Raw genomic sequence first — 27,793 nt, forward strand, 5'->3', positions numbered from 1 at the left:
TGCCAGCTAGGTTGACTTCGTCTCCTCCCCGTCTTGCGGATTTCCGTTATTCAACGGGTATATTTGAGAAGTATACGGTACTAAAACCACAACCATTGATCTTAGCTTGATCGGTTCTTCCCTAGGATTTATACATAAAAGTAAATTGTTTTGTTTAATAATTTTCCATTGTATGAACTTTCGAGACAACAAGTGGATAGGAGTGTAATGTCATCAAAAGTCAAATCAAACACTGTGAGGAACATAATAGACAACGTTGGCTTCTTTCGCAGCTGCTCAACGTTGTCTCTCCCGATGGTCCCAACACTATCTTCTTCTTTTTTTGTCAACATTCAAACGTTGTTTAAAATAAATAAAAATGTTTAACCTTAATCATCTTTCTAGATCTTTAAATGCCTAAAACTTCAACTTAATCAGTCAGCAATCCGTCACGTTAATGATTTTGAAAGAAAGACTTTTGTTTTGTTTCGGTTAGTTTTGTTTGTTTAGTATTTTAATCACAAGATAACTCTAATTTCCCATTAGAGTTGTGTTAATTGTGTTGATTATGATTTGGCGTTCCAATTCTGATATTATTTTTATGTTGTAAATCTTAAACTGTTATGTTATTGTTCTATCTTCCTATGTGAGAAAAAAGTAAAATGTTTTAAAATTTTGACATGGATAATAATATAATTGTAAATCTATAATAATTATATTATCATTTTATTTATATTTTTCAAAAAGAAATATATTTATCTTAATAGATTTAATAAGATAATGTCAAATATAGTTATAAATCTAAAAGAGTTATGTTATTATTCCATCCTTTTATGAGAAAAAAGCAGATATTCTCTTAAACTTTTAAATTAACGTGGATAATAATAAATAAATGATAATTTTACTAATATGATAATGATTCGGTTTTAATCTTACCAAAAAACAAATAATGATTCTGTTTTAAAAATATATAAATTTTCTTTGTTTAGTTGTAGATATTGTCAAAAAAAAATTCTTAGATCCTCCACTGCCTTAATTTTATGTAAATACCTTGCTTGATATTTAATTTTGATTTGATATCTCCTTGCTTTTTTTTTCGGCACTAACCATTGAATTTTTTATACTGCCATTTAATTCTTGCATAAAAAATAATAATTAATAGTAGTGTTTATTATGAATGCAGGTTTGTTTTCCATAAAAACTAGATTGGATTTATGGAAGCACGTCATTGTTTCCAGTGCGAGGAAACAAATGTCGTATCACTGCTGTTGTGGCTCTTTAGTACTTTCGTTTCTGTTTATGGCTTTGCTTCGGTTGTATGGTTAGTCATCAATCATTGATCTTCTCATTGTTTGAATATTGTTGCATAGGAAAAATCTTCCTTTTTTATGAATCTTTCAAAAGTTGGATCCATGCTATTCTCAGTGATTGATTACGTTTATTGAATATTTGTGTAATAAATGATAATTTTACTAATATGATAATGATTCGGTTTTAATCTTACCAAAAAACAAATAATGATTCTGTTTTAAAAATATATAAATTTTCTTTGTTTAGTTGTAGATATTGTCATATAAGAAATTCTTAGATCCTCCACTGCCTTAATTTTATGTAAATACCTTGCTTGATATTTAATTTTGATTTGATATCTCCTTGCTTTTTTTTTCGGCACTAACCATTGAATTTTTTATACTGCCATTTAATTCTTGCTTAAAAAATATTAATTAATAGTAGTGTTTATTATGAATGCAGGTTTGTTTTCCATAAAAACTAGATTTGATTTATGGAAGCACGTCATTGTTTCCAGTGTGAGGAAACAAATGTCGTATCACTGCTGTTGTGGCTCTTTAGTACTTTCGTTTCTGTTTATGGCTTTGCTTCGGTTGTATGGTTAGTCATCAATCATTGATCTTCTCATTGTTTGAATATTGTTGCATAGGAAAAATCTTCCTTTTTTATGAATCTTTCAAAAGTTGGGTCCATGCTATTCTCAGTGATTGATTACGTTTATTGAATATTTGTGTGCTTCCTCTGCTGATATTCTAATTCATGCTTTATTCGCCGTCTTTGATACACTCCGATTAACCATTGTGGACCTCTAGAGTCTAATTTGCAATATTAATGCAAGTCTCTTTAACTTACGGATTATGAAGAGCATCCTAAGATCGTTTAATTTGATTCAGGCTTTATGTGGCGGCTAATGTTTGGTCTTGGATGTGAATTAGTCTATCATGTTTCTTGGAAGGTAGGAAGCAATCTTGATGTTTACCAAAATCCAATGTGCTCTTTTGTAGCTCAGTTTTGTAATATGTACTAATTATTGTAGAGGGAACCCGAAACAAAGAGACCATATGTATGATTTTATATGCGAAGAGAAGCTCCGAATTTGAAATCGTCTCCACTCCGGTGATATGTGGCCATGGTGTGAAGGAGTCTGGAGCCATGGTTATTTCAGATTCGGACATAACCGTAATTGTTAAACTAATAAAAATAAGATCAAACGTACCGGATTGATGAGAATTTTTGGTGTTCTTCGTCATGTTCTTCGTCGTATGGATCTAACAAAACAAAAAAAAAATATATATACCCCAGAAATTTTTTTTGTTTGTTAATAGAGAGAACCCACCAATTTTGTAGCGTTGATTGTGACATCGAATTGTTTGTCGGATGAATATAAGTCTCTAATCCGGAGACTGAAGTTGAACCCTAACAAAAACATATATTCATAGCATAAAATTCATAAATAAAAGGTAGAGCATCACATAGCTTTTTCTTCAAAGCCAACACATCTCTCTTTGTAGCCGAATTACTCTCCAGTTTGGTATATACTCAAATTTTCCAATGACTTCCTTCTCGAACCTGGAGCGTTTTTGCTTTGCCGGATATTTTTAGGATATGGCTCTTATGTATCTCTTGTGAGTCACTTGATATGTTGTTTAGGTAAAACTTTTGGTTTGAAAGAGAATGATCTACGACAAGCATAATCGGTTATTTGTTATATATGTGGCCATGTTCATATTGCTTTCTCCACAAGCAATTTTCCAGTTTTGTAGCATTCGATATTTAAATTTAAAAGCTTCAATACGTTGTATACATGTGTATGTATGTACATATATGAATTATTCTCAGTTGCACATAGTGGTTTCTAAGGGATAGATACTTGCTCTCTGTAACCCTCTCATTTTTAGTACCTATCTTCAGTGTTTACTTTGCTAAGAGCTTCTTGATAGGCATACATCTTTGCAATCTCAGATCAATATACTACAAATACATATACGATACAGTTAAGAAAATGATATTTCTCTTACAACTTTTTATATGGGTTTTATAAACAAGAGATCAACTGAAGGGTTACGCAGCGACCAATGGCGAAGGTAGAGACAAAGATACTACAATAGGGACGATAAATATGACACGATATATACAAAGGAGATGCCTGTTTCTATACCATTGAAATTTTACGTACATAACTACTTCAAAGAGCAAGATGACTTACTTGATAAGTAAGAGATATGGTAAGAGATTATATTTTTCAATTATTTGTTTCCAACTACGAAAAACTCCAGTGACATACAATCTAAAAGCATGAATATGTCATAAAATCAAGAATACAACAAAAACCAGGAAGATGGGCCCAAATTAAAGACCGAAACTGGACGTGGGGAACCCACGGACAGTGGCGGTCGGAGCGTTACAAATATGAAAGAAACGAGGAAGCGTGAATATGTCATAAAACCAAGAGTACTACAAAACCAAGAAGATGTGCTCAAAGAACGAAACTGGACGTGGGAACCCACAGACAGTGGCGGTCGTGGCATTACAAATATGAAAGAAACGAGTAAGCATGAATATATCATAAAATCAAGAGTACGACAAAACAAAGAAGATGGGCCTAAAGACCGAAACTGGACGTGGGGAGCCCACGGACAGTGGCGGTCGGGGCGTTGCTAATATGAAAGAAACGAGTAAGCATGAATATGTCATAAAATCAAGAGTACGACAAAACAAAGAAGATGGGCCTAAAGACCGAGACTGGACGTGGGAACCCATGGACAGTGGCGGCCGTCGGGGCGTTGCTAATATATTGTTGGTTTAAATATATAGATTTTTTATATTTAATTTTATTATATATATCAAGATATAAACACTAATAATTGTTTGTGATTCAAAAACACTATTAATTGTTGATTACTAATAATATATATCAAAAGTTATAGGGTTTTACCATAATTCTATATTAATGTCGTTATAAAAATTAGACTCTTGACAAAATTAAATCAATAAATATCCCTAACTTGATAACCCTAAATATTGATTATTAATTCTGGTCTTAATCAACATACAACCCCGCGCTGGGCGCGGGGACCTCCCCTAGTTTTGTAAGTTAAAAGTGGTCATATACTCAGGAGCTAACATACACTAAAATCAGGATCAAACCGGATCTAACATTCTTCCTAAAAAACTAAAAGAGAACCGAATCTGACATTCTCGGTTAAGAGTAATAAAAATCCCGAACCGGGGGAAATTCAGCAAAAGGCAAAAATGGAAATAAGCAGTTAAAACAAAAAAAAAGATTTCCGGAAGTAAGTTCGGGGGATTGAACCCGACGTGAATCGAACACGCAACCTTCTGATCTGGAGTCAGACGCGCTACCATTGCGCCACGGATCCGGATGTTAGATTCTCCACTTAATTCTATTTAATCAAAGTTAGAATTATAATTAGAGTAGTTCTTCAAATGGTGAATTTGGTGTTGTCTTTCTTTTCAATGATCGATCCAAAAGTGTATTGACATGAATCGTTTCTGTTACATAAAAATGGCATTTACTCTCTAAACTTTTAGAACAACTCTTCCATGAAGAAAGAGAAAAAAAAGCTCATCTATTTGCAATGACTAAGTTTATTTCTAAGTATGAAGAAAAAAATGTTGGATCAATCATCATTGGAGCCGAGAAGTCACAGTGATGAAGGTATCTTCAGGACAAGGGATCGTTAAGCCACCCATTGGATGATCGAATCCAAACTCTTCCTCGGATTTACTGAGAAGAGCTTGAAATGAAGGTTGGTTCAAGTATGAGACTGGGACCAAGTATCTCTTCTTCTGGCTCTCTCCTACGTACACCGCAAGAAACCCCTTTGGCGCTGCTGAGGCTGTTGTTTTGCTCATAGAAGCTGCTGCAGTGGAGCGGCTTATAATCTTCTTTGCACCCAATAGACTTCTCACCAAAGCCATTTCTATTTTTTTTTTGCTTTTGAATAAAAAAGTTTGAATTCTTTTGAAGCTTCTGAAGATGTATGAAAAGATTCAAGTAATTGGATTGCTTGTTGTTGGTTGATGATAGAAGCAAGCAATGGGGTTATGGGTGTATATATAGAAAGATCAATGAATGAGTTGAAAAACCTCTCTGAAAAATCATTGAAACTTGTGGTGTACAAGTGTGGGACAGACTAGAACAGATTATCACATGGTTCTGTCTTAACCATCTGGAAAAGATGCATTAATGAAATTTGTCTACTTGGATCATCTCCATATGCAATTCACAAGGCCTTGTTTTCTCAATGTTTCTGAGATAAGACGTATGCCCTATATTTTCAAAAACAAAGACAGCTAATTCTGTGATGATTAGGTGGTTAGTTTTTTGTCCTATAGTGTACTCTAATCTCTGCGGTCGAAATGGATTTAATAAGAATTTGAAGTGGGGATCTGAATGTTATTCAACAACAGAATAACAAGTCCATGTCACTAAGTTGTTCTTTGTTCATATCCACATATGACAAATATAAGAGACTTAATATCTCACTTCTTCTCTTCATTTATTTATTATACAGACATGGAGAAAACAAAGTGCAGATAATACTTCTCAGCTTTCATTGATTGTCGATTTGTCATCTATCATACCTAGAAGACAGAACCATGTGAGAATCTCTTTATGTATGTCCCATACATTCAATGGTTTCCAGGGTGGTTTTGAGTCCTTCGTTGATCTATTTATTATTTATACATCCAGAGACAGAGCCAAATCAAAATACCAAGTAGTAAAGCAATTTGAACCTTGAATCTGCTCTTAACCTTTATTAAGAAGCTTCAAATTTAGATTTTCCAGAAACAAGAAATGACTTTCTTCAGAGGTATCTTGGGTGCAAAGAAGCTTATCGGCTTTTCTGTAGAGACTACAAGCAAAAGGACAATTTCAGCACCAAAGGGGTTTCTTGCGGTGTACGTCGGCGAAAACCTGGTCCAGAAGAAGAGATATTTGGTGCCAATCTCATATTTAAACCAGTCTTCATTTCAAGCTCTTCTCAGTAAATCTGAGGAAGAGTTTGGATTCGATCATCCAATGGGTGGCTTAACGATCCCTTGTCCTGAAGATACCTTCATCAATGTGACCTCCCGGCTTCAATGATGATGTACTCAAAAGAAGAAGAAACTAACATTAGTTAGAGATAAAACTATTCATTGTAAATAGGTTAGATTTTTCCCTCTTTCTTTGTGAGAAAGTTGTGAGACGTATACATGTTTGTGTTTCTGGTAGACACAAACTAGATAGATCAGTGAATGATCTAAAATATTTTGAAATAAATGTGGATCATTTGAGAAAACAGAGATTCACAAGGTTTTGTCTTCCATATGCTAATAAAATGAATGTTAAAACAAAACTAACAAACAAGGAAAGCTAAAAGGAGCCATCAATTTTTCCTCTGTGTTCGTTATATATATTTGAACGTGGTTAACAATGGCTGACAAATTCTGTTCTTGTGATTATCTGCTATCTTTTGTTCTGGTCTTGAATGTGAAGTGGCTCTCTGTGGCCGAAGAATATGGTGTCTGCAGAATGCAGATAACATGTAAATGTAATCGATGGTGTAGAATTCTTCAAGTTTAGGAGAAAAAGTCTTTGCCACAACAAGAACAAAATCAAAATTTCTTTTTCGTTCTCTTACGTACTTACAATCCTTAGTTAGATTGTTTGTATTATCTTCTCCATATTATCACAATTCATGCCATTCTTTCTAAGAAATTTGGTCATTAGAATCTATTCTATATGCAATAGCATGCATATGCACATTATAAAATCAAGAAATGATCAAATAAAGTTCACAAGAAAAATCAAAGACATAAAGACAAGTTTCATAAATTTGAAGTGTCACTTGAACGGGAAAACAAAGAAAGAAAAAAAAAGCATTGACGAAGAGAATTTGAGCGATGAAGCCGCTAACTTTTCAAAGACACGAAAGTCTCAATGTGATTTGGGAAAACATCTATGTTGAATGTTTGGCTGTGTAAACTGTCGTAGTTACCAATTCCATAACGGCATCTAAATTCATCACCAAAAATTCCTTCAAATAAGTCTTCTCTAATACTATTACTCCTTGGATCGAAATATAGAACATAAAACGAGTTAGTCAAAGCCCTTGGTGTAAAAATAAACTCACCAGCATCAGTAACACCCTTTAACTCTAGGTTAGAATTGTTCCATCCTCTCGTAGAAGGAGGTACACTAAAGCTTTTATACGTCCATTCGTGTCCATCTGCATCTTCCAAAATCCATAGCCCCACATATATATTAGGGAGATATGTAGTATAAACTAAGGCCAACCTTCCCTCATAAGGTACTATCATATAAAAATGTGAAGAGCCCTCGGGAAAGTTTATAGGATTGAACTTTTCAGATCTTACGTCAAAGCTCATTAGACAACATTCACCACCAACACCAAAAAAAGCTTTATAATAGAGAATTCCATTAACGCAACCAAAATATCCCGCACAAAAATGAGAAGGGAGATCTTGGGAAAATATTCTCCATGATTCTTGAGCACCTAATGTAAGAACCCCATGCTGTTTTGAATATAAGCGCAGAACTTTGTGTTTACCTTCCAATGGATCGTATCCTAAAAAGGACCATCCGTTTCCCCGGAGTTTTCTATTGGGCTTTGGCAAGGGTAAAAACTTGTTTATAGTTGGGTTCCAAACTATGGATCCTTTTAATACAATCAAGCCCTGGACGGATTCAGATGAAGTATTACAGCTCCAAGAGTAGTTTGTGTTTGTCACCTGATAACTGTACACCGGATAATAAGACCGGTCATGATTCTGGTTTTGAGGAAAGGAGAAAACGAATCGCTTTTTCTTTTTTAAGAAGGTTAGGAGAAGGCGCCGTGGCCGACTCGAGAATGAGTTGATAAAACTTGGAAGTGTAGACTGTGTAGTGATGGAAGACCAGATTTTCGACACACACAGAAACCTCACAATTGATTTTACAGGAAGTCTTGAGAGTATCACCAAGATTAGATCGACCGGAATCGGGTCTTGTTGATCATTACTTGTTGTTCTCTCGATTTCTTCCTTGTTCTTCTCTTGTTCGTCCATGGCAGCTTGCTCAACAATAATACCTTGTTGGATTAAAACCCTACTTCCTTCTTCTTTTTATATTCCCCTTCGTGTTTTTTTTTTCATAATTAAATCCTTCACAAAAAATGTAAAACTAATATTTTATTAAAACCTGCTATTTTTTTTTTTTGGTAATGTTAAAACCTGCTATTTTTTATATAACCAAAAATATATTATTAATTTGCCTGTAAAATTTATCATTTTTATACTATTATATATATGAAATTACCATAATAGAGATTGATAGCTAGCATAAATGTAGGTAATAGTCTTCAGAGCAGAGCCCACATTGTTTATAAGACATGCATGTTAGGAATTGAGATATATTCAAACTAAAGAATGATCAAATTATGCCAAAGCCCTACAATGGAAACGGATAAGGATTACAAGAAGAATCTATCAGAGAATCATAAACTTGCATATAAGTAGCTATGGTTCTTTCTATGGAAAACAAAACAAAGCCCTTCTCAAAATCAGTTGTTATGATTATTGGTCTCTCACATCCAAATTGAGAGTAAACTATATAGTGTTATAACACTGTGTATAAGGGACATGTCACATATGTTATTACATTCATTACCAAATGTTATTGAACTGAAGGCTCTTAAAACTGCTCATGGTATCAAAGTTCATGGCACAAAATAAATTCACTAGCATTAGTAATAGACTAATAGTCCCAAAATTTTTTCTCATAAGGTACCATAATAAAACCACTCTCTTGGTCTTTCACAGAGATCCATAAGGCTAATCTTCGTATTCTCTAAGCTGTAATCTTCTTATGAAGATTTCAAGTATTTCGTATGTACTTGTTTAACTTTAGGACAAGAAGTCTCTTTTCTATTTTTGAGAAAAGGATCACATGAAAATTGCTAGACATAGAACAGAAGAATCTTAGGTTCAATCTTAAACACATATTACAGTCTCTCTATGTGTAGTTTTCTTCTATTACATACCAACTATAGCTTGTTTATAAAGTATCCAGATTAAAACATATTGGGATCTCCAATGGGATCAATCAATCAGTGGTTACAAAAAGGATTTAAAGAACACTCATGAAAGCTCTTAAAATGAAATGAAACTCTCAATGTGATTTGGTAAAACATAAAAGTCATTCACAAGATCAAATCCAAGTCTATCAGGTTGCCAAATCTCGTTACCCGTAATTCCTCGAAACTTAGTCTCTCTTATACTGCTTTTCTTCGGGTCAAAATACACAACACAGAACGATCCATTCAAACTCACTCCTGTATAAATAAGCTCACCACCATCAGTAACACCCCTAAGATCCAACCACTTCAGATATTTGTTAGGAGGAAGACTTAAATGAAACTGTCCATACGACCACTTTTTATTCCCTGCATCCTCCAAACTCCATATTTCAACAACAGAGCTAGTGTCACTTATCAAAGCCAACCTTCCCTCATAAGAGACCATAAGAAAGCGGTCATAATCACGCATCGGAAAATCAATCAGTTTAAACTCTTCATATCTGAGATCAAAGCTAATTATAGCATGCCTTGGAGCCATATCAAACGCTTTATAGTAGATTACTCCATTAATGCATCGTCCAGTGTCTTTAGTAGGCCAATGGAAAAAGCCACCTTTGGTTACTACTCTCCATGATTCTTGAACTCCCAATGTAAGAACTTGAGTGTTCCATCCTCTGACAATGCACAATGCTTTGTATTTACCCTCAACCGGTTCATATCCCAAAAACCCTCCTACGTAGTATTCGTCTCCGTTGCCTTGAGGCTCAGGTAAAGTAAAGAATCGTTTCATGGTAGGGTTCCAAATCACGAGCTGTTTAGAACCTTCAAAGCAAATCAACCCGTGAACGGAATCAAGACGACGGATGAAACCATTCTTGGGGATTTCGATGTGATAATCTTCCACATAAGAATAAGTATTCTTGTGTTGCGGGGACGAGAACACAATCAGCTTGTCGTGTTTTCGGAAGATTAGTAGAACACACGGTGGTGATGTCTTCTTGGACCGAGTCTTGATGAACTCTGGTGTGGTGGTAATGAACGACCAGAGCTTAGAGACGGAGCGATATCTCACGATTGATTTGGCAGGAAGTCTTGAGAGTATCTCAAAGGTTATGTCGAAAGGAATCGAGTTTGACTGAGATTTGTGATTACCATGTGAGGATTGTCTTGTTTTCAATGTAGATGAAGATTGTCTTGTCCTCAATGTAGATGAAGATTGTCTTGTTCTCTGCTTTTTCTCTTCTTGTTCGTCCATGGCCGATCGTTCCACAATCTTGCTTTCTTTAAATTCACCTAATTAGTTCTTTCGTTTTCTTTATATTAACGCTTATTTGTTCTTTCGTCTGCTACTATCATGCGTTTTCTATGTATATATATATATATATATAGTCCGCTAGATGAATTAGAAATAAGTCAGGTAAACTTGAAAAGAAAAAAATGGCAAACGGAAATTTAGTAAATGGTAATGATACAAATTAATATTTCATGATTTCTATTTTAGTAAACTTAAAACTCTTTGGTGTTTGAGGTAAGGATGATGAGGTAATTAACACCCTTCAACTTCCATTTTTTGTAAGGAACTTAACAAAAGTGTTTATATGGCCGTTTTGTGGTTTTCTGCATCCTCCAAAGTTCATAATTCAGCATCAGAGCCAATGGAACTTAACAAAGCTATTCTTCCCTCATAAAATACAAAAAAAAAAAAACTGCGATTGCCATAATCCATCGGCTATTTAATAAAATTGAACTTTTAATTTAGATCAGAGATCAAAGCTCATTAGTCATTACATATGGCATGCTTTAGAGTCAACTTGTGATCTTCAAGAACAGAATTTCATATGGTTCTTATAGATGTTAGTTAATCTTGATGGACTGTGGAGCAATTAACATGGTTCTCTTCTTCATGTTTTGTAATTATTTTCGTTGTCCTACTCTCAAAACTAAAAGAAGAAGTTCTGTTTATGATTTACCAAACTTTTCTACATAACTCTTAAGTTGGGACTTGAAGTTATTCAACGTTAGAACAAGAAGTCTCTGTCGTTATGCAGCAAAATAGTTAAGTCTCTTTCTTTACATGCTTGTACTTTCTTTCTTTCTTGGTTAAGGTATAAACTTATTTAGCATGCATGTTTATATTATCTTCCTCCATATCACAATTCATGCCATTGTTTCTAAGAAATTTATTCGCTTTCATCATTTCATGCCATTGTTTCTAAGAGATTTATTCGCTAGCTAGCGTCTATATATATATATATAAAATATAAAAAGGCACACAAAATCAAGGAATAGTCAAATAAAGATCACAAACACCAAAGGCAAATCAATTGTAAAAGAATGATCAAATAAAGATGACAAGAAAAATCAAAGATATAAAAAGAATTGTAATCAAAAGTAAATTTCACGGATCATTGAGCGATGAAGGCGCTGCTTTAGAAAGACACAAGAGTCTCGATGTGGTTTGGATAAACATACATGTTGAATAAAGCGTCTTTACCAAGTCCATAACGGCACCTAAATTCATCGCCAATAATTCCTTCAAAAAAAGTTTCTCTAATACTGTTTCTCCTCGGATCAAAATGTAGAATATAAAACGATTCAGACAAACTCGGTGGAGCAAAAATAAGCACACCAGCATCACTAACACCCTTGAAACGTAGATGTTTCCTTCGTCTTGGGTTTATCTCAGAAAGAGGTAAAACAAAGTGTTTATGCATCCATTCGTTGTTGGAGATACAATCTAAGTCCTACATCGGAAGTTTGATGGGACAATTAATAATATATAAAGGGTTAGGGCCAATCCACTAATTGTCAATTGGTTTTTAGTTGGAAGCCCATAATTAGCCCAAATTTAACAGTATGGGTATATATACTAGGGAGATGTGTGTTGCTAGCTCTAGCCGAAAAGAGAGAGAGAAAAATGAATTGCTCTGTTTCGGTGCTTTTGTAGGCAAGTCGAGCTGCTTGCTGGAACACAGGTTTAGTTGTTCTAATACTGGGTGTAACTAGATATTGTTTGGTGTCGAACTAAGAGGTTCTTAGTGTCGTGTAATTCCAGTTAGGCAAGGTCTTGTTGTAAAGATTGTCTAAGTGAATCTAGTTATTGTTTTGAGGACGTAGGCACGTTGCCGAACCTCGTTAATTCTCGTGTGCCTTATCTATCTCTGCTTTTTCAATTAGTATCAGAGCGGGCATCTGTAAAGAGTCTGACTCCATAAACGGGTGAGGATCCTGAGGAAAGAGATGGATGATATATTTCGAGAATGGTTGGCAGTTAAAAGTCTTGCGTTAGATGCTGAAAACTATGGATATTGGAAGCTGAATATGAAGGCAATCATACAAGGTATTGATGAGGATGCTTGGACGGCTGTGGAAGATGGCTATGAAGTCCCAAAAATTGAAGAAAGAGACGGTTCTATTGTCACTAAACCAAAGGCTAAATGGACAAAGAATGAGAAGACTATGTCAAGGTATAATGCAAAAGCTTTATCTACTATTTTTACCTCGGTTAACAAGAATCAATTCAAGTTGATTCAAGGGTGTGAATCAGCCAAAGAAGCGTGGGATAAGCTAGAAAAAGTTTTTGAAGGAACAAAAAGTGTGAAGATATCAAGAATTGACAGGCTAGCTTCTCAATTTGAGAATCTACGAATGGATGAGCACGAAAATGTTACAGATTTTAGTGCTAAGCTGTGTGCGATTGCTAATGAAGCACATGTGATTGGGAAGACGTACAAAGACAAGAAGCTTGTCAAGAAGTTGCTGCGATGTTTGCCTAAGAGATTCGAGGCACAAAAGGCGGCTATGGAAACTGCTTTTAACACGGATGAGACCCCATTTGATGAAATAGTTGGGAGACTACAAGCGTATGAGATGGACCAACAGGATGTCATTTCAAATAGTGTCAATAGACCAACTCTATATGAGAATGATGACAAGTTGAGAATACAAAATTTAGAAGAATCTATGAGCTCACTTGTGAAGATGTTTGGGAAACTTCTTAAAGACGTTAGAAAAAGGGGTAAGAACTCTTTGGAAAATGATCATGGCACATACAAAAATGTGGGAGAAGGAAGACGTGGTATACAGTGCCATGAATGTAGAGGATTTGGACACATCAAGTCTGCATGTCCGAGTATCAAGAAGAAGAAAAAGGTTCGTTGCTTAGGATGTAACGGTTATGGACATACAAAATCTGAGTGTGTCGACGGTGTGAAGATAAAAAGAAATATCTATGAAGACTCTAGTGAGAGTGAAACAGATGATGAAGAGGAGTTAGCCAACTTCGTGGCATTACCTTCATTCGTGGAGCACAAAGAAGGAAGCGAAATATTTGATTCTATATCAACTACTGAAACAAGTAGCGAATACTCCAACACAAGCAGCGATTTAGAAAGCGATCAAGAGGTGGATCTTCAAGCTGAATTCAAAAGTCTTTATGAGAGTTGGGTTAAGAAAAGTAAAGACTACATGGTACTAATCGATGAGAAGATGTTGATGGAAAGTAAGATGAAGAATATCGAGAAAGAGCTAACTCTTGAGAAAGAAGAATCAGAGAAATTGAAAATCAAGCTTGCTGAAAATCAAAAGTGTTCTTGTGCTTTGAAGAATGAAGATCATGAAGTTGTTCATATGCTAAACGTGAAGGAGGAACTTGCAGCAGAAAAAGAAAAATCCAAACGGTTGGAGGATGAACTCATGCAGAATGAAAAGTACTTGAGGATGTTGAATAATGGAACAAAGAACCTAGATCAAATACTAAGCATGGGAAGAACAGAGAAAACAAGATTTGGTCTTGGTTATCAAGGAGGTACATCTGATTCAAAGACTATTTTTGTTCAAGAGAATCTGTCGAAATCTGCTGGAACAAGGGAAAACCTGTTGGAGACGACCGCAAAAAGTCTCATCATAACTCCGATGGATGAGCATAATGTACAAGTCAAAAGTACCAGTCCATGTATTTCTGATGAGAAGAAGATGAGTTATGTTCGTGGATGCAACAAAAGTTCATCAAATTTAAGAATATGTGTTGTTAGCTGGAACAAGCTGAATTCTGTTGGAACTGAAACCCAGAAGAGTCACCAAAAAGTGTTTTGTACTTCAAGATGCTTTTATTGTGGAAAGAAAGGGCATATCAAGGCCTACTGCTATAAGTTCCTTGACAAGATTAGATGTACATTAAAGCAAAAGAAGTTTGTTCAAGATTCAAGGAGATTTCAAAAGGTTTGGATTAAGAAGATGGATTTGTATGGTGATGTGTCTCATAAGTCATCAACCAATACTCCAAGGAAGATGATGTACTGCACATGTAGGTGTTTGAAGCACATGTCAAATGATCAAGCAAAGTTTGCGAAGAAAAAGTTCAGATTTAGAAATGAGAGTTATTGGAGAGATCCAAGTGGAAGACGATTCTGATCGAGGAGAATATTCCAGCAAGTATTTTTTTAACAAAGTTTTATCACTCAAGCAGGGGGAGAATGTAGAAGATCCATGGAGAGTAGAAGATCCATGGAGAGTTAATTATCACAGTGATATATGATTAAGGGGGAGTTTGTATATCATGATTGTTGGTGTCGGATCCCGCACCAGAAGTACGAGACCAACCAAAGATTGCCACGTAATCAAGATAATGGCCCATAAAGGATGAAGCCCATTGAACCCGTGGGCCGAAGGGACGGTCGAAGTGGTTGTCACCATCTCGAGAATTCGAAGTGATTGCACTGAGACACGAGTTCGGTGTAGAAGACACGGGTAAGTCGGTTCAAGGACACTTGGGCCAAAAGAGGCGAGGCCCACGAAGATCAGAGTCAACTCAAATTCAAACGTTGAGCATTAAAGCCGAAGAATCAAAACGGACACATTTAAGAAGAAATAATTGTACTTAATTACTCATTTTAATGTCGCTCATCTATGTATAAATATAGAGGCCAATGGCCATGTAAAGGGGATCTTCCTCTCAAGAGAGAAATACTATAGCAATTTTCATATCAATTTAAAAGTTTTTACATATTCATTTTTGTCCCTCAAGAATAATCTTTCCCACTTAACAAAATACTTGAGTGTGTGAATCCGACATCCATATTTTGGCGCCGTCTGTGGGGAAATCAGGATTCTTGAGTTGTCAGATTTCTTCTTTTCTACATTTCCGAGATAAGCGACAATGTCCGGAGGAGACGCCGTTGAGACATCATTGGCCGAAACCCTCAAAGCTATGCAGCAAATCATGTCGGACATATCACAAAAGTTCTCGGATGTGGAGAAGGCCGTCGATACGTTGCAAACATCCCAGGTATCTCTTAGTCAAAACGTCAATAATATACAAACTCGTGTTCGCTCTTTAAGTGCAGGAAACCCGGTGGGAACCCGAAGAGGGATATTCAACTCGCCAAGTTCCGCTGCACGAAATGAAACCAGCGGACAAACAACTCCCGGTGCTACTAATAGTGTAGCTCAGACGTCGGAAGAAGAGACGCAGCTCGGGGATGAAGAACAACTTGCAGCTCAGTACGAGCAGGAGAACCTCGACCAGTTCGAGACCATGAGGAAGGTTAGCCAGGAATTAAAAGAAATGAAATCAAAATTTCATCAGGCTACAAGTTCGGAGCCAGACATCAATCGAGTCATTGAAGAAGCTAGGCGAACCCCTTTTATCCCGCGAATTGCAAGTTTGAGGATCAAAGATTCCCGGAAGCTCAAGTTGGACCCTTACAGCGGATTGGAGGATCCAAAAAGCTATCTCGCAGCTTTTCTGGTTGCTGCTAGAAGAGTCGAATTGGATGAAGCTGATGAGGATGCAGGTTACTGCAAGCTTTTTTCGGAGAATCTGTGTGGCCAAGCTCTAATGTGGTTCACCCAATTAGAGCCAGGTTCGATCAGCAATTTCGACGAACTATCAGCCGTATTCTTAAAGCAATACTCCATTCTTATGGATAAAAGTGTTTCGGATGCTGATCTTTGGAACTTATCGCAAGGATCTAGTGAGTCACTTCGAGTTTTCATCACCAAATTCAAAGGAGTGCTGTCAAAACTCCCAAGAATCTCACAGCAATCAGCTTTATCTGCCCTACGAAATGGATTGCGACATGATTCAAGGTTTAAAGAAGACTTAATACTTCATAAACCGGACACCATTCAGGATGCACTCTTTCGCGCGAACAATTGGATGGAGGTAGAGGACAAAAAAGAAAGTTTCGCCAAAAGAAGTAAGCAAGAAAAGCCAGCAATCACCGTCCCTGCCAAGAAGTTCGAACCTAGGGAAAGCAAAGGACCAAGGAAATTTGGGTCGCAACCCTTCAACAGTACCGTTGGAAAACAATTCCAAGGGAAAGGGAGATCAAACACTTGGGTCCGTGATGAAAGTCTATATTGCGACATTCATAAAGTAACCGGACATTTAACCAAGGATTGCAGCGTTCTTAAAAAGCACCTCGCAGAGCTTTGGGCTAGTTGCGATCTTTCTAAATTCGATATAAAAGATTTTGTGAAGGAATACCACGAAGCAAAAGAAAACTCCAAAGATCAAGATTCCAAAAGACCAAGGTTATCCAACGAGGAAGAACCAAGGAGTTCGAAGGGTAAGATCAATGTGATTCTAGGAGGATCCAGATTTTGCGGAGATTCAATAAGTTCAATCAAAAAGCATAGACGAAATGTCTTACTCAAAGCAAGCTTAAGCGAAGAAGTCGATTTTCAAGGTGCATCAATATCATTCGATGAAGAAGAAACGCGGTACCTCGAAAGGCCTCATGATGATGCTCTAGTCATTACCCTTGATGTCGCCAACTTCGAAGTATCGAGGATCCTTATAGATACTGGCAGTTCGGTCGACTTAATCTTTTTAAGTACTCTAGAAAAAATGGGAATCAGCCGAGGAGACATAGTAGGACCCCCATCTCCGTTAATTGCATTCACAAGCGAGTCAGCCATGTCTCTCGGAACAATCAAGCTTCCGGTCCTTGCCAAGAAGGTATCGAAGATCGTGGACTTCGTTGTTTTCGATAAGCCCGCAGCTTACAACATCATCCTCGGGACTCCCTGGATTTATCGAATGAAAGCAGTCCCCTCTACATACCATCAATGTATCAAATTTCCAACATCAAATGGGGTGGAAACGATTCGGGGAGATCAAGAAGCTTCGCGGACTTGTTACTTAGCTAGCCACCGTATGAAGATTCAATAGCAATTAACAAAGCCCGCAAAAGAAGGACTAAAAACAAAATTTCCTAGTGGGCAGAAGAAAGAGGATGTAGTAGTCGAAGTGGTACTGGAAGAAGACAAGCCGGACCGGAAAATTAGAATTGGAGCAACTTTGACTGGCCAAATAAAAGAAGCTTTGATCGAACTCTTAAGGAAAAACAAAGCATCATTTGCATGGTCAGCAGCGGACATGCCGGGCATAAATCCGAGTATAATTTGTTATGAACTAAACGTAGATCCAAGCTTCAAACCGGTGAAACAAAAAAAAAAGAAAGCTTGGAGTGGAGCGGGCAAAAATAGTAAACGACGAAGTGGATAAACTTTTGAAGATAGGGTCCATAAGAGAAGTGCAATATCCGGAGTGGGTAGCAAACACTGTCGTTGTCAAGAAAAAGAATGGGAAAGATAGGGTTTGCATCGACTTTACAGACCTAAATAAAGCATGTCCCAAAGATAGTTTCCCGCTCCCGCATATAGATCGACTTGTAGAGTCCACCGCTGGAAATGAGCTGTTAACGTTCATGGACGCCTTCTCGGGTTATAATCAGATAATGATGAACCCCGACGATCAAGAAAAGACGTCATTTATCACAGATAGAGGTATCTACTGTTACAAGGTAATGCCTTTTGGTTTGAAAAATGCAGGAGCGACTTACCAACGGATGGTGAACAAAATGTTTCACAATCACCTCGGGAAGACTATGGAAGTCTACATAGATGATATGTTGGTTAAATCGTTGAAGAAAGAAGATCATGTTAAACATTTGGAAGAATGTTTTGATATTCTCAATAAATATCAAATGAAGCTGAACCCGGCGAAGTGCACATTTGGAGTCCCATCCGGAGAATTCCTTGGTTATATCGTGACAGAAAGAGGGATTGAAGCCAATCCAAATCAAATTAACGCCTTTCTAAACATGCCATCTCCGAGAAACTTCAAAGAAGTACAACGGTTGACTGGGCGGATTGCGGCCTTGAATCGTTTTATCTCGAGATCAACAGATAAGTCGTTGCCTTTCTACCAAATTCTAAAAGGGAACAAAGGATTTCTTTGGGATGAGAAGTGTGAAGAAGCTTTTGGGCAGCTTAAGGCATACTTAACCACTCCACCTATACTGTCCAAACCGGAAGTGGATGAAAAACTCTACTTGTACGTTTCAGTTTCAAACCACGCGGTTAGTTGAGTCTTGGTTCGGGAAGACCGTGGGGAGCAGAAACCAATTTACTACGTGAGCAAGTCAATGACGGATCCGGAAACCAGATACACAATGATGGAAAAACTTGCACTCGCGGTGGTAACTTCGGCTCGGAAGCTGCGTCCATATTTTCAGTCCCATCCGGTTGAAGTATTAACTAACCAACCACTCCGAACAATACTTCATAGTCCAAGTCAGTCCGGACGTTTGGCGAAATGGGCGGTGGAATTAAGCGAGTACGACATAGAGTTCAAAAGCCGGATCAGTATGAAGGCTCAGGTCTTAGCAGACTTCCTGACCGAACTACCAATACCTGGAACGATAGAGCAACCGGAGAACCAAACTTGGAAATTACACGTAGACGGGTCTTCAACAAAACAAGGATCCAGAGTAGGAGTCAAGTTGGAATCTCCAACATCAGAAATTCTAGAACAATCATTCCGATTGTTATTCAATGCCTCCAACAACGAGGCAGAATACGAAGCCCTTATTGCCGGACTTCGACTAGCACAAGGAGTTGGAGCTAAGGAAATATTGTCTTATTGCGATTCGCAATTAGTAGTTAACCAATTTAATGGAGACTATGAGGCCAAAGATTCAAGAATGGAAGCATACCTCGAAGTGGTGAAGGATCTATCTAAAAATTTCTCGAAATTTGAATTAATCCGTATACCTCGGGGAGAGAATACAACTGCAGATGCACTTGCCGCATTGGCGTCAACATCAGATCCTGAGTTAAAGAGAGTTATTCCAGTAGAATGCATCTTGGAGCGAAGCATTCAAGACAGCAAGGAAACCCTCGTCGTTACAAGGTCTCGAGCAGCGGCACGCGACCGTGGCGAACCAGAGATCGAACCGCCACCCAACAAACGAAGAAAGTCAAAGGGATCAAATACATCTAACAAGGAACCCGTTGTCTTAGCTGAAGAAATGATTCCAGAAATGATGTTAGAAACCGAGCCATTACTCGAGGAGAATATTCTTGAACCAAACGAACATCCCGAACCAGAGCCACGGATATTTCACAAATTTGACCAAATTTCGGCTAAAGACTGGGGGGCTGACTGGAGGGAGCCATTAAAGCACTACATCACGACAGGCGAGCTCCCAAAGAATAAATGGCAGGCCAGGAAAATGAAAGTCGTCAGCGCGAAATTTTGTCTATCAAAAAATGCGTTATATAGACGAGGTGTTAGTGACCCTTACCTATTATGCATTTTTGGGCCCGAAGTCGAAATCGTCATGAGCGAAGTGCATGAAGGATTATGTGGAAGTCATTCATCAGGAAGAGCTATGGCTTTTAAAGTTAAAAGAATGGGGTACTTTTGGCCCACTATGATCACAGATTGTGTTAAGTTTGCCCAAAGATGCAAACGCTGCCAACTCCATGCGTCATTAATCCATCAACCGTCGGAGTTATTCTCCTCCATTTCCGCCCCATACCCGTTTATGAGGTGGTCAATGGACATCATTGGACCATTGCACAAATCAACTCGAGGTGTACAGTACCTTTTAGTCCTTATGGACTACTTTTCGAAATGGATTGAAGCTGAGGCATATGTTGGTATCAAGGATTCGGCGGTGAAGACCTTTATTTGGAAAAACATTATATGTCGACATGGAGTTCCGTACGAAATAGTCACTGATAATGGACCGCAATTCATTTCACACGAGTTTGATGCCTTTTGTGCGGACTGGGGAATTAAAGTTAGTTATTCTACTCCACGATATCCGCAAGGAAACGGTCAAGCTAAAGCCGCGAACAAGACAATATTAAGCAACCTCAAGAAGCGCCTAAATCATCTAAAGGGAGGATGGTATGAAGAACTCCAACCCGTCCTGTGGGCCTATCGTACAACCCCTAGGCGACCTACAGGAGAAACTCCATTCTCTTTGGTTTATGGTATGGAGGCGGTAGTACCAGCTGAACTCAATGTGCCCGGACTTCGTCGAACAGAAGCACCGTTAAATGAAGAAGAAAATTCAGCAATGCTTAATGATTCACTGGATACCATAAATGAAAGGCGTGATCAAGCTCTAATTCGGATCCAGAATTACCAACAGGCAGCAGCCCGGTACTACAATTCTAAGGTTAAAAGTAGGCCTTTCTTCGTGGGAGATTATGTATTAGGGCGCGTCTTTGACAACAGAAAAGAAGAAGATGCCGGTAAACTCGGTATTAATTGGGAAGGACCTTACATTATTACCGCAGTGGTTCGGAACGGTGTTTATAGGTTGAAAGACTTAGAAGGCAATCCGGTCAAGCGACCTTGGAATGTGATCAACCTAAAGAAGTTTTATGTTTAAAAGCTACATGCATTGTTTATGTACATGAACTACGATTCGGCTTGATCCCGAAATGGGTACGTAGGCAGCTCGAAAACGAGTTCAGCTATTAATAAAATGTTTGTTTTATTTCTTTATTAAAGGAAGAAGGTTCGGCTATGAGAACATACAAGAGATTGGAAACAAAGCGTTTATTCAAAAAAAAAAAAAACAAAGTGTCCCACATCGTACACTTCGAACTATGAAAACCTTGTTGACGAGCAGAACACTTCAACTCTTGGCATCCACTTCGGAACGATCCCGAACGCGTTTCCGGCAGTTGTTGGCCTCCTCCTCCAAGTCCTCTTCCCCTTCACTGTCGGATGGAACGGCAGAGACAGGAGCGTTCACGGGACCCGGGACTCCTCTAGCGCGGAGATACATCCGAAGCATCTTCGGGATCTCAGCAACGGAGTCGAAGTTCCGCCACTCCCATTGAAAGGGATCACTCTCCAAGGCCCGTATCTTCCTTTCCACCCGAGCGATGCGAGCCTCGAGCGTCTGCCTTTTGAGTCCCAGCCGCTGCCTCTCTTCACACAAGCGACGGTGCTTGTCGGCAACTTAACATAAAAATGAGTGAATAAGACGAAACAAGAAGTTTTAAATCAAAAACTTTAATATTTACCTTGTCAATAAAATCGCAAGCCTCTTTTTTCTCCTTCGGAGGAAAGTGAAAGACGGCGTGAGGGAAGAGAACGCCGGCCGGTTCAAAGCCGTCGCCGGACAAAAAGAGTGGGCTGCCGGGATCAACGGGGGCTACTGTTTCGTTTTCCATTCTCAAAATATTTCTCAAGTAAGATTCTAAAGTCATGTTTAAATAAAGCTTAGAAGTAGGTAAGCCTTTATTTATAATGATTTAGGGTTTGTCTTGGAACCATAAACCCAATAATGGTAGTGTGTCCGAGTGGTTTAAACCATTTTTGGAAATCGAGAAAAAGTACTTTTTGCATTAAAGACGAGCCGTTTTCCTTACTTATAAGAAGGGAAAGCGCAAACGTCGCATTAACTACAAAAATTTCTAAGGCCCAAGCCCAACAAGTTTACCGAGTTGACTAAACCCGAAGTGGGGAACTCGCTTTAAGCCGAGCTCAGTTCTCGCATTCTACAGAGAAAGGTCTGATCAGCCTAAAAATCTCAAAAGCATAACCACAAGGCCACAAAAGGTTAAAAGCGGACTTTGCAAACCCGCATATAATTTTAACCAAACCCCCTTGGGTCATAACCTAGAAAGGTTTAAAAGCCTCCTCAGGCAAATATCTTGTTTAAAAGAAACAATAAAGCCTCCTTAGGCCAAAAATAAGTTCGAAATCAAGTCTTAAAATTAAAGGGACAATCCCCAATTTAAAGTGGACACAGCCACTACGGAGTGGTCTCCACCTCGGACTCCGGCTCAGCAATCAAAGTTTCATTCACCTCCTTGGCTGGTGCTTGATCAGATGAAGCTCCCTGACCACCCTCCGCGGTACAACCAACCTTCGGAGTGACCTCCGGTACCACAGGAGCTACGGGCGGGACAATGCCTTCCGTCTCGCTTGAACCTGGAAATAATAATTCCAGTCAATCAAAGGTACAAGGTAAGAAAAGGTAAGCCTCGGGAGCCAAGCGTTACCTGCCCAGTCTAAACCCGATTCACTTATAGGAGGTGATTCAGTAAAGAATTCCTCGAAGTCAAGCGGGTTGAAGGTCGAAGTGGGAAGAGCTGCCAAGCGACTCCGTTTTTCAGAAAGATTAGTTGACAGCTCAGTCCTCTCCTGCTCCTTAGAGAAATCTGCTTCATGGATTTGATCCAGCAGAATCAGGTTGCTTTCATGCTCTTTGATGTCTGACTCTAAGTCCGACCTAGCCTTCTCGGTTTGCATGAAGCGAATGGCCCCTTGGATCAACTCCATCCCGCGTCCCTTAACCTCCTTTCTAGCCTTCGATACCGACCTTGCCAACTCAGAATCACGCAACTTGGCTAGCGCCTTGTATTTCGCGTCAAGCTCGATAAGTTGGTTGTTCAGGGTGTCGGCGGTTGATTCGGATTCATGAAGTCTACCCTGAACACCAGAAAGTTCGTCCTGGAGCTTGTAATTCCGGTCGTAGTAGTCTTGCAGCTCCCCCTTTACTTGCGCCAGCTCGGATGTTAACCTGTCGACCTTATCCTCCAGATCATGCTTGGAGCCAGCAGAAGAATTGAGTTCAGTCTCAAGAGCTGAGAATTTCTTCTTCCACATATCAATCTCCTTCTCCCGTCCAATGACCAACCCTTCGTAATGTTCGATCATGTCGTTAAGTTCGCTATGAGCATGGCATCATACATGAACCCGGGGTGGCGAGTCAGTTCGCAGAATGGCAATACAATAAACAAAAAAAAGGGGGGAAGAAAACGGAACTAACCCGAGATGAATGATAAGCGTGAAGCAAATAGCGTTCACGAATTGCAGGGCGCCATTTGTTGAAATCTGGCAAGATCGAACCCGAACGGGTCTTGAAGCATCGGAAGACGCTGCCTTCTGTCTCCATAGCTGCGAAGAAGGAAGAATTGTAAAAATTGGAATTTTAATAAAGACAAAAAGTTTAAGCATGTGTAAATCACCAAACCTGAAAGCGATTTGACTTGAGGGACAAGAGCAGGCTTCAGCCTCGAGGAAGCATCTCGAGATTCAGAATCTCCACTTTTAGGGGATGCACTCCGAGCAGTCTTTTCGCTGACGGGCTGGGAAGAAGAAGACATGTCAACAGGACGGGGAGGACCCATTGGTTCAGTAGGAGGGGAGGATCGAGGTGAACGGTCAGTCCGGGCCCTTGATTTCTCCCTTCGCGGAGACAAGTCATCATGGGACGACTTGTCCCTCTTCTTACGAACCAAATTCTTAAGTGGTTCGTTGCTAAAATCGTCTCGGGGAGGACGAGGAGAATCACGACGAGGAGACCGCTCTCTCCGAGGAGAACGCTCGTCGCGGCGCTCGCGGCGAGGTGTTAACCTATAAGCAGCAACGGATCTGGCTCCCTCGGAGCTGTTGTCATCGACCAGCAGGGTCCTGCTGTAATCTTTTTTGTCAATGACGGTCGCAAGGAACGCCTTGTTTTCATCACAAGCCTCTGCTATCGGCTTGGAGAGCTTCTTACGCTGGGCAGCGAGGGCCCGAGCTGACATTCCCTGAGTTGAGGGAGGAGGCGGAAGACGATGAAGTAGATTGGGAGGACTCATCCTGAGTTTCCGGTTGGCCTCGACAAACCGGTCGAGGGTGAAAGAATTCCAAAGGGTTTCCCCTTCAAGGATTGTTTTGAAGAACTTGACAAATTCTTCGGTCGGGAGAGTTGAAGCGATGAAAGCTGCGAAATGAAACAACGAATTCGGTCGGTAAAAAAATAATAATAAACAAAAAAAGGAATATACGACCTAGTCTCTACCAGGTTTCGCAGACCACTTCGATGGGAGTACATCGGAAAGATTCCCAATCGAAGCGGGAGTTTTCTTAATCAGAAACCAAGGATGGTGCCAGTTCTCATCCTTGTTCGGGAGGTGTGAGATGACGTTTCTATTGGCATTTGGATACGCTGAGAAGTACCCAGTTTTCTTTGATGAACTCCTTACGCTTAGGAGTTCATTCAACTCGGGGACTCCAATGACGTAGCCGGCCTCCGCCGCAACGGTTATAATCCCGAGGATGGTTCGGAGGAGATTGGGGGTTAATTGAGGTAAAGCGACCTCGAGAGCCGCCAAGAATCGAATTAGGGCTTCGGGAAGGGGGAAGGTCAATCCGCAGCTCTTGAAGTAAATTTCGTAAACACAAAAGTAGCCGGCACGGTGGTTCTCAGGAGATTCCGTAGGGTCGGCTATCTGCGCCTCCGCTATAATTCCAGGAGGAATTTGACAAAGCCCCTTCAATCGCTCAAGGGATTGAAGAGTACAGGTGGATTTGTAATGAGGACCGGCGATGTCGTTAGGACGAGTGCATTCGTCATTACTAGAACGCTTCTCATCGTAAGACGGAGATTCGGGTCTTTCAGAATCAGAAGTCATCGAATAAAAATGAAAAATTCAAGATCCGGCGGAGAGAGGTTTTTTCGTGAAGAAGAAAAGAGAGAGTTTTTGATTAAAGTACAAAAGTAAAAGAAGAGAGTAATGGTGAAAAGAAGTTACCTCAAGCTAATGATGAAACCGCCTCGGAAGTTGTGTGGGAAGTGGGAAGGTTTTTCCCGTTTTAATAGTAATTAATCAATATACGGTCATAATGATGACAGATGTCACTCGGTTAAAAATGGATAGTGCCGAAATTAAAGGAGTGATGAGATTTTCGGCGGGAAATCAGAAAGATTCTCGAGCGCAATCTTTGGCCACTTGAGCATTTAAAGTCCTCCGAATTGGAATAGCACTTCGAAGAACTTGGGGGGCTAATTGTTGGTGTCGGATCCCGCACCAGAAGTACGAGACCAACCAAAGATTGCCACGTAATCAAGATAATGGCCCATAAAGGATAAAGCCCATTGAACCCGTGGGCCGAAGGGACGGTCGAAGTGGTTGTCACCATCTCGAGAATTCGAAGTGATTGCACTGAGACACGAGTTCGGTGTAGAAGACACGGGTAAGTCGGTTCAAGGACACTTGGGCCAAAAGAGGCGAGGCCCACGAAGATCAGAGTCAACTCAAATTCAAACGTTGAGCATTAAAGCCGAAGAATCAAAACGGACACATTTAAGAAGAAATAATTGTACTTAATTACTCATTTTAATGTCGCTCATCTATGTATAAATATAGAGGCCAATGGCCATGTAAAGGGGATCTTCCTCTCAAGAGAGAAATACTATAGCAATTTTCATATCAATTTAAAAGTTTTTACATATTCATTTTTGTCCCTCAAGAATAATCTTTCCCACTTAACAAAATACTTGAGTGTGTGAATCCGACATCCACAATGATGTCTTGCTGGGGATGCGTGATAATTATGGTGAGCTTGAGTTGTAAAACTCAGTTAAAAAGGGGGAGAATGAAAGTGCAGATCTTGCTGGAACAAGAAACGGTCTGTTGGAACAAGTTTGGGATTGCTTGGTTGGTGCTGACGTGGCTCGTGGAGTTGAAGATAAATATCAGAAAGATATTTAGAGAGATCAAATCAGAAGAAACGTGCAATTGAAGATATTCTTGGAGAAGAATATTATTGAAGATTTGTTTCTTTTATTTAGAAGAGGATATTTTCCTTTTGTATCGGGATAAAATCTAGGGTGACATATCTCATAGGTATATGGGTATATATACTAGGGAGATGTGTGTTGCTAGGGCTAGCCGAAAAGAGAGAGAGAAAAATGAATTGCTCTGTTTCGGTGCTTTTGTAGGCAAGTCGAGCTGCTTGCTGGAACACGGGTTTAGTTGTTCTAATACTGGATGTAACTAGATATTGTTTGGTGTCGAACTAAGAGGTTCTTAGTGTCGTGTAATTCCAGTTAGGCAAGGTCTTGTTGTAAAGATTGTCTAAGTGAATCTAGTTATTGTTTTGAAGACGTAGGCACGTTGCCGAACCTCGTTAATTCTCGTGTGCCTTATCTATCTCTGCTTTTTCATGTGCAACACCGAAAAAAGCTTTATAATACAAAATCCCATTAATGCATTTTGTAGAAAATGTAGGATAATGCTTAGGGCAATCTTCGGTATTTCTCCATGATTCCCGAGTAGCTCCTATCGTGAGAACCAAAGGGTGTTGGGGATAATGGAAGGATATACACAATACTTTAATTGTGTTTACCCTCCAAAGGTTCGTATGCTAAAAGATGTAGTCCACTCAGGGAGCAGGGTTTGGGTAAGCTAAAGAACTGTCTCATGGTAGGGTTCCAAATTTTGAGATCTCTTAATTAAGTAGATTAAGCCATGTACGGACTCGAGTTGCGTAAAGGTCCAATCTTTGGGGTTATCCATTTGATGATAACTTTCGACAGGAGGATAAGACCCGTCAAGATTCTGGTGTTGAGGAAATGAGAAAACGAATCGCTTGTTATCTTTGTGGAAGGTGAGCAGAAGACTCGGGCGTGCAGAGGAACGAGTCGCGCAGAAGTTGATGAAACTTGGATGTTTGGTGAAGGAGGACCAGAGCTTTGACACGCAGAAAGATCTCACAATCGATTTCGCTGGAAGTCTTGAGAGTATCTCCAAGGTTAGGTCAAGAGGAATGGAGTCTGAGATTATTCTATTGACGTCATGAGATCTATCATGACTATCATCATCATTACCATCATGTGAAGTTCTGTAAATCTCTCCCGCTTTTTCATCCTTTGGATCCATGGCGGATTGCTTGACAAGACTTAAACCCTAATTCGTATCTAAGTACAAAATTAATATATTTTTTCCTTTTTTCCCAACTTTAATATAAAAATCAATATTTTATTGGAAGAACAAAATATAAGATGTTTGCATATTATTAATTTCAATACTTTGTATAAACTTTATCATTTTGTTTTCTTATTGAACTTTTATAACTTAACTGTTTAGTTCATTTCTTAAAACACTAGTACCAAATGTTCCTTACATTTTTTCATTAAGTCTTTTCCAAATCAAATGGCTGTCAAGTTCTGTTCTTGATTGTGATTCTCTTTGTTTGCTTTTGTCCGTTCTTGAATATGAAGAAGGAAACGTGGCTCGCATGACAAATGTCAAAAACAGAGCAGTCTCTGTTTTTACAGACTTCAACAATATAGTTTGCACTATCCACATTGTTATGTAACATGCTGGGATAAATATATATTGAA

At 39.0% G+C, this 27,793-nt stretch overlaps 4 protein-coding genes and 1 non-coding gene across 5 annotated transcripts; 1 reads left to right on the forward strand and 4 right to left on the reverse strand.

Moving 5' to 3' along the window:
- Positions 1-4,577: 4,577 nt before the first annotated feature.
- Positions 4,578-4,649, reverse strand: TRNAW-CCA. Its single transcript has one exon. It is a non-coding gene; the product is annotated as a tRNA-Trp (tRNA).
- Positions 4,650-4,712: 63 nt separating this feature from the next.
- On the reverse strand, positions 4,713-5,321 carry LOC110227574 (auxin-responsive protein SAUR21-like). The gene has a single exon (XM_021022148.1). It carries the CDS (start codon positions 5,209-5,211, stop codon positions 4,918-4,920), a length of 294 nt encoding a protein of 97 aa, XP_020877807.1. The 5' UTR covers positions 5,212-5,321; the 3' UTR covers positions 4,713-4,917.
- A 612-nt stretch (positions 5,322-5,933) lies between these two features.
- On the forward strand, positions 5,934-6,602 carry LOC110227575 (auxin-responsive protein SAUR24-like). The gene has a single exon (XM_021022149.1). It carries the CDS (start codon positions 6,092-6,094, stop codon positions 6,380-6,382), a length of 291 nt encoding a protein of 96 aa, XP_020877808.1. The 5' UTR covers positions 5,934-6,091; the 3' UTR covers positions 6,383-6,602.
- A 489-nt stretch (positions 6,603-7,091) lies between these two features.
- LOC9307864 (putative F-box protein At1g50870) lies at positions 7,092-8,394 on the reverse strand. The gene is made up of 2 exons (XM_021022132.1): positions 7,413-8,394; positions 7,092-7,294 (listed from the first exon to the last, which is right to left on the reverse strand). The coding sequence occupies exons 1-2, from the start codon at positions 8,344-8,346 to the stop codon at positions 7,239-7,241; spliced, it is 990 nt and encodes a 329-aa protein (XP_020877791.1). The 5' UTR covers positions 8,347-8,394; the 3' UTR covers positions 7,092-7,238.
- Positions 8,395-9,378: 984 nt separating this feature from the next.
- Positions 9,379-10,704, reverse strand: LOC9309934 (F-box protein At5g18160). Its single transcript, XM_002873821.2, has one exon. It carries the CDS (start codon positions 10,609-10,611, stop codon positions 9,430-9,432), a length of 1,182 nt encoding a protein of 393 aa, XP_002873867.1. The 5' UTR covers positions 10,612-10,704; the 3' UTR covers positions 9,379-9,429.
- Between the last annotated feature and the right edge of the window lie 17,089 nt (positions 10,705-27,793).

Source organism: Arabidopsis lyrata (assembly GCF_000004255.2).
Source record: "Arabidopsis lyrata subsp. lyrata unplaced genomic scaffold ARALYscaffold_6, whole genome shotgun sequence".
Lineage (NCBI taxonomy): Eukaryota > Viridiplantae > Streptophyta > Magnoliopsida > Brassicales > Brassicaceae > Arabidopsis > Arabidopsis lyrata.

Bases quoted from the DNA above. Each gene is read 5' to 3' on its own strand.
- LOC110227574 (XM_021022148.1), bottom strand. From the start codon at position 5,211: ATGGCTTTGGTGAGAAGTCTATTGGGTGCAAAGAAGATTATAAGCCGC.
- LOC110227575 (XM_021022149.1), top strand. From the start codon at position 6,092: ATGACTTTCTTCAGAGGTATCTTGGGTGCAAAGAAGCTTATCGGCTTT.
- LOC9307864 (XM_021022132.1), bottom strand. From the start codon at position 8,346: ATGGACGAACAAGAGAAGAACAAGGAAGAAATCGAGAGAACAACAAGT. The intron at 7,295-7,412 runs GTGAGTTTATTT...TGATGAATTTAG, and splicing joins AAAGGGTGTTACTGATGCTG to ATGCCGTTATGGAATTGGTA.
- LOC9309934 (XM_002873821.2), bottom strand. From the start codon at position 10,611: ATGGACGAACAAGAAGAGAAAAAGCAGAGAACAAGACAATCTTCATCT.